This window comes from Oryzias latipes, chromosome 4, assembly GCF_002234675.1.
Source record: "Oryzias latipes chromosome 4, ASM223467v1".
NCBI lineage: Eukaryota > Metazoa > Chordata > Actinopteri > Beloniformes > Adrianichthyidae > Oryzias > Oryzias latipes.
Window position 1 is genome coordinate 9365538 of NC_019862.2, and position 16292 is coordinate 9381829.

Genomic DNA, 16292 nt, shown 5'->3' on the forward strand with positions numbered 1-16292 from the left:
TGAAATCGTGTGCACAAAACTAAACATAGGAATGCACATACACAATGAATCAATTACATGCTGCACCATTGAGCTGCTTTGGCCCTAATGTGTTGCACGGCACAGCCAGCCCACATAAAACCAATTCACACATCTGGCTTTATCTGAAACTAAAAAAGAATCTCTTAGAATAATTTGTTGCACGGCTTTTCTTTGCCGTTTAGATTAAAAGGAAGATTTGGTTATTTCGCAGAAAGAAATAGTTGGAGGTCCTGAAAGATGGGAAGGTTTCCTCTGGAAAAATTTCTTTTCTTTCTTTTTTTTTTCTTGCAGTGAATGAGGGATTTGTTGAACTTCACACACTTTCTCTTTTACAGAAATGACTTTGTGTCCCCAAAGGAAGGGTTTTCAGTGTGGAGAAGGAGGGTTCACTTCTGAGCCTGCTCACAACACCAACTGTATCAAATAGGATCAATTCAGACCCACCCAGGCATGGACATTGATAAACCTGAGCCCCCCAAAAGCACTCAATGTCCAATTTAAAGGGCCAGTGATTGACTAAAATGAATTGCCCTTTCTCCTCACCACAGCAGCCAGCTAATTAAGAATAGACCGTCTCGTCTTCATATTAGTTTAGTATTTCAATTTTTTAAAACAAATCATGTGATTATTAGATCCATAAAAGTTTGCGAGCTGGTAAACATATTCACTAACAGCTATGAAATCCCAAACCTTTGGTAGAGGAAAAAATTACACTCATTCTTTGTGTTTCAACTAAACTTATCATACTTGTTTTACTGACCCAGGGCTAGTGATAAGAAACGTAACCTAGCCCAGCAGAAGGCTGAGGCTCAGAGACGGCTCTACGGACACGGCTCTATGAAAAAACTCCCAGCGGCTTCCTCAGACTGGGAGAAACAACGTCACACACTGGAACGAAGAAGAGAAGAGCTGGTAAGGCCTAATTTAACGAAATGCTAAGACTTTACCAAACAAGGACTTTGATTTCACATTTACATGCCGTTTCTCTAAAGATTTTTCAAAGTAAAATGTAGTTTCCTAAACTGCTGACCACAGATAAACTGCAGTGCAGCTTCACTCTTCACTGAGCTCTTATATGGTATTCCTTAACTGTGGTTAAGGGGGTTTAGGGGATTCTCAGCTCATTTGTTTTCCCACCCTGACATTCAAAACCAGCATGGGGATTAAACAATAGCTGTTCAGTCATGACCCATGAGCACAAGTCATGAAATACCTTTAAATCTTGTTATGCCACACAAAAAAAGGGAACTAAAGACATTTCGGCTTGAGAGTTTCCATTCCTAGCATGCATCTAGGTGCAAGTTTAATCATTTCTTTCAAAAAATGTATTGGCCAATATTTTCTGTTCAATACGTCATGAATATATGTTGTGATGCTGGAATTGAGTTCACAAAATTGAGATAAAAAGGAGACAATGTTTATGCCCCTTTAACACCAACTACTATAGTAGTTGTATAGTTAAAATCTACAGTCAGCGGGTCACAAGCTCCCTGCTCCACTCCATTCCGATCCATCCACTTGCAGACAGATAGATCCATGTACGTCTTCATTTTCCTTGTCTGAGCTGGCTTCTGGCTCAAAACTGTACAACTGGATGGCTTAGATATTGCACCTGTAATTTTAGGTTGGGGTTGGGGCTGTAAGGTAGGGGGAGAAAGTGCATGGAAAGTAATCAGTAAATAATCCATTTATAAATACCGGTATTTCCGGGAGTGCTTTAAAAAATAGATCAGAGCATTCAAAAAGAGGATTGGAGTGGGACTTTGTTGTTTGACTTTCCCAAAACGTTTCAATTTTTAACAAAAAAAACATTTTCTATAAAATTAATATATTTTGATTTGAAGAATTACAATTTTGATCTATATGGTAAAAACTGCAATACTGGTGGTTAAATATCTACCGCTTTCTTTGATTAGCCTTTAGATAATCACTGCAGTAATTAGTAGAGAACAAATACTAAGAGCTGCATTTATTTAAGAAAAGGGCAGAAAAGTGAACCACCATCATCACTGAGTGTTGTTTGGCTCAAGTGTGAGATCATGCTAAGGTCTGATGAAGGTACAGATTGTTCATTACTCAATGATTTTGGTGGCTGCTTGCAGGGGTGCCTTCCACTCTCTGCTGTTTGCTAAATTAGCATACTGAAAACCGCAATTACACCTTTTGTTGGAGTGAAAGCAAGACATTTAGACTGGAACTCATTTTCTGCTCTCTTTCTTAAATCTGCAGTCTATTATGCCATACACTGATTCTGTTCTTTACAGACCCCCCCGATATGCTTGTGACAATTTTTTTACTGGTGTTTTTTCTGTAGAAAGAACAACTTGCTCAGGTTCGCAAGCAGTTTTCAAGAGAACAACATGAAAAGCAACATCTGGGGAATTACAGGTAAGAAAAGGTAAACAGTTGGGGAGGAAAGGCTCCAGCAGATCCACTAACTTCCCTTATTTCTATAACCATCTGCAGAATAACAGGCTCTTGTAAAAACAAATATTGATGCTGAGATATCATGAGTAATAGAAGAAAAGAACCAGTGTTTGTTTCAGGGGTTCTCAAATGTCTTTTACCATATTTAGAAACTTTAATTTCTCTTGTAAAATTTGATGGGCAGCTCCAATATACCTTTTATTACTTCTACCTACACTACTTCTTTACTAATCCTTTAAAACTACCTCTTGGATGGTGGAAGACACTGAACGTGTAAATGTTTCACTTTATTGATGATTTGCCTTACAGCAGAACTTTGTAACGCTAAGTTTGGATTTAAAACTAATTGTTTTCACCCTGTCAGCTTCTCTTCCTCTCTTCTCTCTGTATGCAACATTTAGGCGCCTTCTCATTTTCTGGGTTTAAGTTTTTTTTTTTTTGCTGTAAGTCCTTGTTCACACTCACTTAGAAAAGAGATGGAGAAAAACTCCATGTAGACGTACACAACCTGCTCCCACGCATTTGCTTCCTCCCCGAGCATGAGTGACTTCTAGACGTGTCACTTGACTGAATGGCTAGTGAACATGCTGCTCCAGGCCTGCATGAAGTGCTGTCACCTTCTTCCTCTTTCTCGACAGGCTGCCAGACAGTCAATCAGACAGGCTGAGGTTTGTCTGGAAGACACTTAATAAAGACCTCTTAGCATTCAAAGTGTGCCCCGGCACTACACTGAAGTCTGATTAACACACTGCTTCTCATTAGATAAGTACGAGTAATGAACTCGCAAACCTTTGGCTATTAGATGAAATCTGTATCTAATGCAGCTGGATCAAGACCCTTTTAAACACGGAGGATCATTTCTCACTTAATGCGCAAAACTGAATTAGAATTTTGATAAAACAATGTGTGTTCATTTAAAACTGGAGGGAATCCACACAAGTAGTTAATTAAAAATACAAGCTATTCATTAGATTAAAACACAAAGATAAGTTTTAATATAAAAAGTGAATAAAAGCTGAGCTTTTCAGCTTTTGATTTAGCTCATTTACAGAGATGTTTTTCTCTTTTTTTTCAAACAGACAAAACCAGTTTAACTCAGAATTTTAATGCAAGTTGAAAGCAATTTTTGTTTGCAAGAATAAGCAAAAGATTTAACAAGTACATAAACTTTATTTCATAAACAGAACAGTAAGTATTATTTTCTGTTGGGAGACAATGAACAATACAAGTTTGTGAAAAAAAGAGCTCTTTAACGAAAATCCTGAGACACGCTATCACAAATAAACACCTGTGAACTAAATTCACATTAATAATAATAAATACAAGGTTTTACAGTTTTTGGAAGGTAATTTGAAAGTGTAAACCTGCAATACTTACAAAACAAGAAGCATAGTGCAGTGAGAAGGGGAGTGTAATGCAATAACTCACTCCACGCCTAAAAATCATCTACTATGAGTAGAGGCGAACAGATATGGCTGAGGAAGTAAGCCTCTAAATTAACTCAGGCTTTTAAGATAATGGATTTTAGTAAAAGCACAGCAGTTATGAAAAGAATTCCTGTCGGAGGGCCTTAAGGGAAGGCGGTTCAGGGATTTTCTCATCTCACATCCAAAAATTAAGAAGATGTTTGTTTTGAGCTGCAATCAATGGATTTCAGTCAACTTTTGGAATCAGGTCAGAAGTAGAACCCCCCCCCAGCTCTTTATGTTATCTTAAAATACTACTTGAAAGCCATGTTAAAATGATCAGTGGCATGTGACCTGCGGTACAAAGTTTTAATCCTGATTTTGTGACCTCATATTTGAAATGAGATAAGCAGTGAAATCCACAGCTTGTGCTGATGAAAGATCTAAGTAGGATTTTTATTCTTTCTAAAGATAGGTCAATCATACTTCTTTATGTAGCTTTTATCTGTGTTATTTACTCTGATTTCTCTGATTGTTCTGTTTTTAAAGTCAAACTGCATCAAAAGACCAAATGGCTTTGTGTGACTTTAGTATGAAAAGTGCTTTATAAAAAAAAATTTGATTTGGCGGCCAGAGTGATGACATGAGGGAGTTTAGTGCTGTGTTATGGTGATAAACTGTGAGTTTTTAGTCTTTTGTCAATTTTTGGGTCTTAAGTGGAAAATGTGGATTATGTGAATAAGAATATTAGCAAGGAATTTAACACTGTACATCTCAATGAGAGAACATGTGAGCAGAAAGCATCTACACCAATACCATCCACGTATGAGAGATGGACTGAATGAAGTTTGCACTGTTTCCTGACTCAAGTTCTTCCGTAATGCTCGTCTTTTTGTATTTTCTATTTGCTTCCTTCTTTTTTTTATCCCTCTCCATTGATCCTATCACTTGCCCTTTATGTCTATTACTTGAAACCTTTTCACTGAAATATTTCCATCTGTCTCATGCTCTGCTTGGTCTTTTGTCTGCGCACGTATTTCACCTGCATTTCTTTTTAAACCTCTTTATGTTTCTATATGCTCTTCCTTTTTTGTTTTTGTAACCTTCCCCTCTTTCTGATGTTTCAAAATGCTTTGCCAACCTTTTTTTGTTGATTTTTTTTTTTAAAATTCTGGTCATTCTAAACTTTCTACCTCCTTTGTTTAAACCTCAATCTTCCTCTTCTGTCTTCATGGGAAACCCAAACCCTTTGTTTCCCTTTACTTCCATGTATTACCTCATTCTTGTATTTGCTTTCTCCCTACATCGATAACCCTTCGTCTTTTACTCTCCCTTGTCCCTTTTCACTTTCCCTGCCTCTCTCTCACTCTTTCTCCCTGTCTCTGTGGTCTACAGACGTATTTACCCCCCAGACGACAAGCTGCTGTTGGAAAAGTATGAAAGCCTGCTCTCGGCCGCCTTTCAGACCTTCCTCGCTGGGCGAGCAGCCTCACTTCAAAAGGAAATGAATAATCCTCTGAAACGAATGAAGGCACGTACGTCAATGGCAGATTGTCACGGACACACACCCACGCACAGCATAAAACCTGAAGAGACACACACCTGAACATATACACACAGTATGCAGACACTTGCGGACAATATAAAGGAAACACACACGCACACATTTCTATTAAAATTCTGCCCACAGAGACGAATAAGGATGCGCAAATAATGGGGGAAATGTGTTGCAGTCCTTGGTTTTTGTTAGACCATTTGACGATATGTCCTTTTTCTTCTCTTTACGTGCTTTGCCTTTCTGCTGTCATTTGCATTGTCCCTTTCACGAATATTTTTTCCACTGTACAAATTTTAAACAAATATCACATCCCATGCAACTATATTATATACAACATTGTACATTTTTCTATTCCCCATCTCGTCTTATTCTCACCCGGGTAACATACAAGAAATAAATCGATTAATTTAGCCTAATGAGGAGGAGATTGCTACTTATTCCTATTAGTGTTGCGTAGATTGCTTTTGAAACATTCAAATGGTTATTAAAAAAGATAAAGTATAGTGGGCACTTAAAGCAACCACGCTTTCAACCATGTTGTCATTTTATTTATTGAAAAAACACACAAATATAACAGAAAAGCCACAGATCCTTTTTCAGATTCAGGATAAAAAATCAGTAAAAAAGACATTTGGGCAAAAATGAATTTAAGAAAACCAATGCAATGAAGTTTAGAAATACTTTTCCAATGTGAATCACTGATAATTATTTTTAAAGTTATTATATAATTCCTTTTTTTTTCAACCATAGTATGGATAATTTTATATTCCAACAGTCAAAACTTTTGTGTTAACAACTTAGACCCTTTTATCCTTTCACAGCTTTTTAACTCATTACTTTATGCGCTCCTTTAAGATTGTAATGTTTTCTAATAAAACAGCTTAAGATTTTACTTAAAGATTACACCAAAATAAATAAATACAAATTTTAGCCCAGATAGAAGTTTTTTATAAGGTTGAAAGAGAGTCACTCATCTGTTTCACATCAGAGTTTTTGATAGTGAGTGATAGCTTGATAGAATGAGATGCAAAAAGGTTTCTTTATGTCCTTGAGTTTGTTTGAGCAATATTTAAATCAGCTGATGAGACTGATATCCCAGTTACTTAAAGTATATAGAGACCAGTTGCAAACTATTCTGCTTGCAAATTTAGCTTCTCAGTAAATAATTAATCTTTTATAGCTGCAGGTCACTCTCACATGCCAAAACACATTTTTAGTATCATTTAATATTTGCCAACATTTACTATTTAGAAAATTAAACAAACATATGAATTTAGGTTTGATTGAGACCTGTGACCGGTGACCCGACCTGTGCAGCATCGCATGGTTAGTTCCTAATTTAGTACAATGCTAAATATTATTTTCCAGGGAACATCAACACGCCTGTCTGTCAGGTCTGTCACTGTATCAAGAGCACACGTGTTAACGGCCTTTGTGTTCTTCTGAGGTTTCTGAATTGAAAAATGTCACAGCCTGTCACGCTATCAAAGAAGTTGAAGCCTACGTCGAAACTTAAGTGATAACATACTGATTGACTGCAGAACACCCTTCTGATTTCAGCTGCCATGCAGCATATAACTGAGCTGTGGGTTACACTGGTTTCAACAGGGTTTGCATCACCTCTCTCCCAACTTCCATCATAATTATGCTGACAGGAGCACCAGAATGTTGGTTTGTTGCTTTTAGCTTTGTTTTCCCACCCTTTCAGATGCTGTTTTGCTCTTTTTTTTTTTAAATAAATAGAGAAAATAACAAAGCAAAAGGTGATCTGAAAGCTGCAACCCTAACAGGCCAGCTTTGTTCTGCCACCACTAGCCATGACAGCAGTTTCATGGTAACAATGACGGTATATAAATGTGTTAGTATAGATCAACTACATCTCTGAGTAAAACTGAAATGAAGTTTTCTGAGGTTAAACATAAATAATAGTTATGAGACAGTTTTAAATCTGTAGAAACTGAAGAGTGTGCTTCAGTTTTGAAATGCTAACTGTGTGTACCTGACAGAGTTAGTAAATCAGCTCAACTGAAAGGCATTAGCGAAGAAAAAGGAAATATTCTTTGATGTAACTGGAGTACTTAAGCAACATCTATTTAAGTTGTATTTATTTATGACTTGCAAGTAGCCTATTTGTCTAAACTCTTCATAATACCCTTGAGTAAGTAAACATACCAGAACATATGCACAGCCATGAAAGCAAACCAACACAATCAGGAGCCAGAACACAAACATTTTGGATCTGGATTTACAACAAAAGCTCAACCCAGTTATGTTCCAACCATGAAAGAACATTAATGACCTCTGCCTGCATTTCAGCTAATGCCACATGGACAAGGCGTTTGGATTGTGGTGACAGCCATGATGCTGGCTTTTCTCAATTCTATCTCCAACTGCTACCAACAAGCAGAGTGTTCAGCCAGTGGCTTTTTTTTTAAGTCCCCAGAAAAGATACACAATGTTCAGCAATGTTTGTGTAGCTTCTTTTTTGTTTGACCTTGCAGTTTTTTCTTTCTTAAAAAAATAATAATTTTGTTTTATTCTTTTTAGTGTTTACCTAAAGGGACTTCCTGTTAAATCGCATGCATTTGTGTGTCTGTTTATGCATAGGAGGAAGACATACTGGATCTCCTGGAACAATGTGAACTGGATGATGAGAAGCTTATGGGCAAATCCTCCAGGCAAAGAGGCCCAAAGGTGGGTAAGAACAGGTGAAGACAGGAACATGTAGGCACAGTGTGTCTCGTGGGACCTCAGAAAAAGCAATGCCGGTAGAAAAGACGAAGGAAAGAGAAATGCAGAGGGTCAGGGGCCTGAAGCTAACACCCACAGAGAGCTCATTGAAAGTGATTTTAGAAAAATAAAGAGTGCAGTGTAGGTTAGGAAAAAGGGAATCCGAAAGGAGCTCCAAAGAAAAGACCTGGCTCCCAGAGGGGACATTTGTCAAGCTGTCTGTTTCTTGCTCTGCCAGCCGCCCTCACCTTTCTTCCTGTCCATCAGCCTCTTTTTGTCTCTGCCACATCCCAATGTAGGCCCCTTCAATTTACAGCGCATGACTCCTTCCATTTCCCAGATTCCCTCTCGTCCTTTTACCTGTATATCCCTCTCATTACCAGCACATATGCATCAGTCTCCCACTCAGAAAATAAATTGGATGGAACACTCCTACAGTTTCTCAGGACTTTTTTTTTTTCAGTGTCAATGAGAGCTTGTTCCGATGCGATCACTATTGTCAAAATTAATTTAAATCCTGTCAATTGAAATATTTCAGAGTTTTAGGATAGAGACACAAAAAGCACTATAAAAGAAGTTATGCGACCAAAGATTCACTTCTCAGGGTGCAACGCTCACAAATTACAGCAGAGGAAAACTCTAAAGCTACGTTCACATCGAACACAATATGTGGAGCAGGACTCTCCAGTTTCAACGTCAATCAATAGAATCAATCTACAAATGCAATCAAGGGCCATGCGGTACATTTTGAGTTTAAGGGTTGTTGTGGCGGTCTAGGAGCAGCATCTTTTATGCGGCGCAGAGTGATGTTTCCAGAGAATATCTGAACTCTGGCGAAGAATTTCTGTCACGTCACCCAATCAGGAACTCAGCTTTGGCCCATGACATGTGGATGATGTGATCAGTGGATTGAGTCCAAAACCAACATAGAGGAGAATCTGTTCGTGGCTTTATGAACTTTATGATATTTTTTTTATTTGTATCGAGACAATAATAGACAAATCTTCTAATGTGCTGATCCTCTAATGCGTCCAGGTAGCAGTGAGGCTAAAAACCTTTGATAGTAATCTCCCCAAATGTATCAAGAGTGTTACGTTTTTGAACACATTTTTGGACAAACATCTAGCAGCGAATTTGAATGCATCATAAGGCAATGACTCCTCATCTGCCAGAAAAATAAGGCTTTTGCCATGGCCTTTTTTCATCTAATCGCACACAGGTGACACCTATAAACACACTAAAACAAAAGTAATATCAGTAAAACAAACAATGTGAGAAGTGAATTATCTTAGATGTGTTACCTTGTCCATCTCAACAGAGTGACCCAAAGTTTTGAGAACATTTTGTCTGTAGGTTAACGTTGGCATTCGTGACAGTAAGAAGGGGTTTGAGATGGAAAACAGAATTCCGGTAGGAATGGAAGGAAAGACTTTGGTATGTATTAGCACATGAACTGCTTTTGGAGAAATTACGAAAGCAAAAGACATGGAAACACTTTGATCATCCTCCAACGCATCTTATTTCAATATACCACGTCTTTGTGCTCTCCTCTGCATCCACTCTTCTCCTTACCTCACATTACTCTTTTACTCCTTAACCTCGCTCGCATCGCATTTTAAAACATTGTTGTTAATTTATTGTCAGTTTTGCAAGACTTTCACCTCCTCTCAAGCATTTAGAGCCATTTTCTCAGACTCCTCACTTCTGCCTTCTTCAATGTTTTCAGAAACTCTTCCCTGTTGCCATACTAATGTTCACCTTGCCCTCCTCTCTATACCTCCCTCACCTCATCAATCTGATGTTCCCATCTTTCCTTTATTCTCTTCTTGTGTATTTAATCTCTCTCCTTCTCTGTCATCCTCCATCACCCTGCCACACAACTACCCTAGCGGTGACTGTGTAAGCCCTGTGATCACTTCCTACCCATTAATTTGTGTGCCCTGACAAGATTGCCGGAGTCGATGGTTGAATAACAGATGTGCAAATGCTTTATTAATGCAGTCTGTGTCCCTTGTCAGGATGTGAAATAGACTGACGTAATGTACCTAAGGTTTAAACAGAAGTGTGAATTAATGCCTTGGAATTGAGCTCTCCTAAGTAGTTTCACCTTCTTGCTTTATTAGAACGCAACATCAAAATAGTGTTACAGCAGCACTTAATGTTGTCAACAGCTTTTGTGCAAAGCAACAGCAGAAATGTCAAATAAATTGTCTGACAAGAAATAAAGTGTTTCACCTTGACCTAAAGGTTAATGAATCCATGCAGATATATGTTTTCATAATTTTTCAGATATTTATGTAGGTTTTTTCACAGTGACAGAAATAAAAATGATGTTTACTTGGCTGGGTATCAGTTTATTTAAAGTTCTCAATCAAACTTATACATAATGCTTCCTTGTTTTTTCCTCAAGATTTTATATTTTGAATGGTTTATGGAGCAATTTTCAGGTTTGAGTCTATTTATAATAACCTGTTACCATTCCCTGTGTGTGGATGGACTTATATTTTTTCTTTTTTTTGTCATTCTGTTGTGTGGGAGCATAATGAACCTAAGGCCGTATGTTTCTATATTCTCACTAGTCTTTAAGCGCCATGCCAGAATGCAGTCAGACGCCAAGACGCCAACGACCAGACTACCTGGCTGATTTTACCAGCTGCAGCAGTGTCGACAATTCCTGCTCCTCCTCAGATGAAGAGATGGGAGATAGGGGGAAAACAGAAGGAAGTCAGGAGAAAAGAGGGGAGAAGAAGGTTTCTTATGATCTTGGCGAGAGCAAAGAGAAGAACTTTGTCGAGCGTTCAGGTGAAGTATGCTACATTTTCTGGTTAATTTTCCTTTTAACCCTTGTGCTATCCTAGGCACTTTAACATTGGGAGTTGGGTCATCTAGACCCACAAGAACGTTTTTCTTCAATGATTTGCGATCTTCACTGGTGTCCATGGATTACATGAAATCTTTCCACCTTTATCCACCTTTGTCATGGTAGGGAGAACATGTCAATGGTCATCTTGACCAGCACAATGGTTAAAGCAAAGGTTTTCGCCTGCTAACTATTTCAATCTCAAAATTTCTATTGCTTCTCCTCTGAAAAGTTCTTTAGAAAAAAACAGCAAAAAATATGTATTTTAGTTATGAAATATGAGATGATTTTATATTTCAACATAAATGTTTTATTATAACTTTGTAAATAATATTTGATTTTATATCTAAAATATAAACTATGTGCTTTAGGAGAGAAGTATCTAAAAAAAATAGAGTGAAAAAATCTTAAATCTAGCTTAAAGATAACAAACTTTGTTATGTGTTGAGTGTGAAATTTTTTGACTCTTATTTATTTAGGTGCAGAAAATTATATAAAAGTGTTATAATTGTGACTCCAAACAAACTCTGCATATACAGAGTAAAAATAAGCCTCTTAAATCATAAAAGTAGCATTAAACTCAATCCATCCATGCATTTTCTTTTCTTCATTTTCTTAACCCTCTATATCCATTTTGAGGTCACAGGGTCTCGGGAGCCTCTCCGCTACTGTTGGGTGAAGGCAGAGTACACCCTGAACAGGTCGCCAGTCTGTTGCAGGGCACACAATCACTCACACATGCACACCTAGGGACACTTTATAGCAGATGTGTAAGAATCCAGGCCTTGAAGGCTGGTGTCCAACCTGTTTTCCAACCAACCTGCCATTGAAGCTCCTTATTGGCTATACACACCTGATCCAGGTAATTAGCAGCAGATAAGGGAGGATTTCTGGAAAACCACAGCAGGGGGCCGGCCCTCAAGGCCTGGAGTTTGACAGTCCTGCTTTAGAATAACGAATCAACCTATGAGGCAGGTTTTTGGACTGTGGGAGGAAACCGGAGTACCTGGAGAAACCCTACACATGCATGGGGAGAACATGCAAACACCACACAGAGAGATGTCCCAGCTGGGATTTGATAGAAAGCAATAACCACTGCGCCACCATGCAGCCCATTAAGGTTTCTAGTGCACATAGAAGAGCTTGCACATTTCTGCAGAAGACACATTCCTGCAAAGACCCTTGTGAACAGAAGCGAAATCACATATATCCACTGACTTGTTTTAAATCTGTGATAAAATGGAAATTTTGGCTCTATTTTATTAAGTGTAAAAAATACATTCCCTGTAAGTTGAGGGATGAAGAACCTTTTTTGCTAAGTTTGTTGTTAAAGGAATGCCCAAGAACCAAGTGCCTGAGAACCCAAGAAGCTTTTGAGGCAAAAAAAACACTGTAGGAAAGGAAAGAAGAGTCCCTGAACAGCACAGTTAAGTTCAATACAAAGTAAAAATAAAAGCAGCGATGAATAGAAAGAAATTTGATTGAAAGAGAAGCAAAAAGAGCCTTCTTTGTCATTTACCTTGACAAGCACCTTGAATTTAATGTTGGAATGTCCTGTCTTACAGTGACAAGTCTCTAACAGTCCCTCAAATTTACATAAGTCACATACATCAACTCTATTTAGCTGTTAGAAGTGAGAAAGCTCATTAATAAAAGAGTCTATGTACTGGCCTTGAAACAGAAAATGTCTCTGGTTACATTGTGGATCGGATGGTAATGGTAATGGAGAAAACCTTTTCATGAACTCATTCTGTTTGTTACAAAAGACAGAAACACAATTGTGGAAAACCTAACTTTTGGACAAATCATCCGAGTATGTGTCTGTGTGCAAATGGGTGCACACAGACACAGCCACCTTGCCAAACCCTTCTCTATTCTAAGCTACCAAAGAGCAACCACTACTAAGCCTCATAATGCTGTCATTTGGCAATGGCCAAACCTTGGAAGGTTCTGTGGCAGCATGCTCACACATGAACAAACGTGCGCATACTTGATATCAGACACACACTAATACACTGGCTTGTTGAGTGTTGGAGCTGAGTCAACTGTTATGGACTGTCAGTGTGAGTTTCTCCATTATTTTCTTTGTGTATGTTTGTTGATGTGTATGTGGGACAGAAAGCTGCTCTTTAATCTGCTCTCAAGCCCTACAGGATTTATGTTAAGTTTCTTGACTTCTCTGAACATGCTGGAGCAGCTAATGACACACACTAGACCACTGGGCCAGTGTGCTACAGTGCAGCTTTGGGAGTTTGGAGGCCACACTTCATCTCCAAAAGCCCAATGCCAGATGGAAAGCAAAGAGCTTGACAGTGACAGGGACTCAGGGAAAGGCTCTGAAAATACAAGTAATGTGTGACAGTAAGTCATTATACATCATCTTTTTTTCTGTCCCCTTTCTCTACAGGTCGTATGCACTGGAAACCGTCGGTCAAGCCATTCAAAAACAACACTGCTCCATCCGTTTCACCAACGCTTTCTGATCCAATCAGACGCTCCATTTCCTGCCCCCGCTCTATAGCTTCTCTCTCATCTCCCAGTGAGGTGCGAGCTCTGTCCAGCAGGCCCTCTCCCATGGTTCCCATGGCCACGCCCTTCATCCGACCAGGCTCTGCAATGCTGCGTTCTCATTCACTGAGCCGAAGTGGCTATGCCCCTCGGGTACCTCACAGCAACAGCCTGGGGACCATCCACTCCAATATAGTAGGACGCTCAGTAAACACACACAAACACACTTTTTAAAAGCATGGTTTTGTTTTTGATTAGCCTCAGCTTTTATAGTTGTTGTACCCTTGATTTTCACCTCCTCTGGGATTGAGAGCATACTTTAACATTTTTCAAACAGTCAGACCAACATTATGCAGGCTGGTAGAGACCAATAATGTAATATCTAATCTTGGCTGAATAGTTTTGATGTGTTTATGGCCCTCGCTTGTCCCGGCAAACATTAAATTTAAGAATATTTTAAGGGATAAATGAAAGCAAAATATCTAAAATGATATCACCCTTTGAAAGAGAGAGTTTACTTTGTTGTTAACTAAAAAACAATTTTGATGTAAAGTAAGCTGAACAAAAAGGAAAACCCAGATTTTCTCAAAATTTTCACTTTGATATATTCTAAAATGAACTATTCAGCAGATAATATTCCTTCTTTGAAAATCTTATCGCACTTAATCCGTTCAGTGTTAATCCTGCAGAATGACCAATTCAAATGGATTGACGACTATAACCACCTTACATCAGACTGTTTGAACTTTTCTATTGATTGTGGTTTTCATTTTTTCAGTCATTGATATTAGCATTGTTACTAAGGAAATTTGAATTAAAGCCTGTGCTTTTTGTGTTGTTATGAAAATGTTGTTTTACATTTTTTATTGATGGTGAAAAACAGTGGGTTGAGAATAGTTTAGTAAATCTTGTACCTTTTTAATCTTAAGACAATTTATACAATTAGAGAAGAATTTATATACTGTACAAATGTGCATGTATACAGTGCAGTTTCTTAATTGGACTTTTACTCCATTTGTATTTTTAGGGTGATTCTTTAATACACTTAAGGAGTAAGGAACAGGAGGCTGATCTGGTGCATCAGACATTGGCAGCGCTCACCGCCATGCGGATCAGATTTCCAGGGAAAACTGAAGAGGAGGCCGAGGCTGTGCTGGACGAGGTTGGCTGCTGTTTTTATTTAAATGGGATTTTCATTCATATTTTTTATTTATTTGTTACATTTAGTGTGTGTGGGGAGGGAGAGGGGAAGAATGTGAAGGGGGGTGTGTGGAAGAGAATAAAAGGAAGAGAGGTGGAAAAAGTGAGAGACACAAGCACCGATTTTAATAAGTTATTATTTTAAGCTGTGTAGCAAATATACCAGATCTGCTGAGAAGACAAATATTACTTCTTACAGTGAAATTCTGACACGAAGATGACCACAAGATATCTGTCCATCAATACACTGTGGGTTAGGAGTAGGGATGAAGCAGACAGGGAACAGTGTGGTAGTGTGCACGTGCAGGTGGGGGTAGAGATGCAGGCATGCTGCCTAAGTGAACTGTGTGTTCATAAGGGGTACCAGATCCTTCCCAGCCCCACCAGCCAGACCAGGAGAAGGGGGGGGGGGGACCGCCCACCCACCCAGCTAGGCGCAGAGGGGCCCCCCCGGCACCGGTAGGCATAGGTGAACCCGGCGTTTGGGCCTCCAGGCAACAAGAAAAGGCGCATTTCACCGTACCAGGCGGCAGCCAAGGGGGCCACCGGGCGCCGGACACCGAGATGCGGGCAAAGGACGAAGCCAGGGCCCAGAGGACCCATGAGCCGCCCACCACCCAGCCGGCGCCCCGTCTCCGCAAGCCAGCCAGCCCCGGCACCCGACCCAAGCAACCCAGATATCGTCCTGCAACCACAGCTCCATCCCACTCTAGCCTCTACAACCCTCCTCACTCGACACGTTCTCCGACCCCTCCTCCCATAACCCCTCTATTGGGATCCTCTGGGGCTCTCCCTCCCCATCGCAGAGTGGGGAGGGAGAGCCCCAGAGGATCCCGGTGAGCTGGCCCCCAGGTCTGTCCCACCCATGCAGTCTCGCACACACAGTCACAATCTTCTGGTTGCCCCCCAACCGCCGTCGCCACGCAGTGACCCCCGCCGGCCGATCGACCCACCCAGCGCCGTACGCCTGACCACCACTACAGCCGACAGGATACCCACAAGCCTGGCCGCCCTGAGAGGACCAGGCGGGTGAAGACCGGCCGCTCCTCCCCGACCCCACCCATGTATGTTGGTGTGGGTGAACTGTGTGTGTGCTGTCGGTAAAATAGGAGGTTTCCAGTGTGGCGGGCCCCACCGCTGCCAAGCCGCAGAGCCCCCCCACTCCGGGGTCCCCTCTGTGTGTGGTGTGTATTTGCTGTGTTCGTGCTGCGAACATGCAGTGTGTGTGTCTAAACTGCAAGTTAAAATTGTGGGGCGGACCAGTGAAAGATGAGCCCGGATGTTTCGCCGTACCCCCCGTCACCCGACCATCCCCACAAAGCCCTAAATTAATCAAGGTGTCTAATATGCGAGTAAAAGTGGAATGGAGGGCGAGCGCCGACGCGACTCCAGAGAGAAACGCCCCCAGTGAGCCCCGCCAGCATGACCCACCCATCCAGTTCCCGGAGCCCTATGTGCCTGTGTGCAACAATTGTTTGGGTGGGAGCGGGGAGGAGCAGGTGGATGGGCACAACCGGCTCCCCCCGAGCGACCGGCCCCCCAGCCAGCTGCGGTAGGTGCCCCCCCTCCCATGGCGGCCAGG

The 16292-nt window shown here is 40.4% G+C and overlaps 1 protein-coding gene across 3 annotated transcripts in view; it reads left to right on the forward strand.

The window, feature by feature from the left end:
- The window catches only part of ttll7 (tubulin tyrosine ligase like 7), a 79736-nt gene that overhangs the window by 42485 nt on the left and 20959 nt on the right, over nt 1-16292 (forward strand). For all 3 annotated transcript variants that reach the window (XR_002289955.2, XM_020702299.2, XM_004067739.4), the window contains exons 11-17: nt 786-933; nt 2336-2409; nt 5250-5385; nt 8020-8106; nt 10722-10944; nt 13410-13705; nt 14538-14672. Coding sequence is in view for 2 of the 3 variants with exons in the window: in XM_020702299.2 (XP_020557958.1) it covers nt 786-933; nt 2336-2409; nt 5250-5385; nt 8020-8106; nt 10722-10944; nt 13410-13705; nt 14538-14672 (1099 nt within the window). In the remaining variant the exon portion in view is untranslated. The remainder of the gene's footprint in view (nt 1-785; nt 934-2335; nt 2410-5249; nt 5386-8019; nt 8107-10721; nt 10945-13409; nt 13706-14537; nt 14673-16292) is intronic.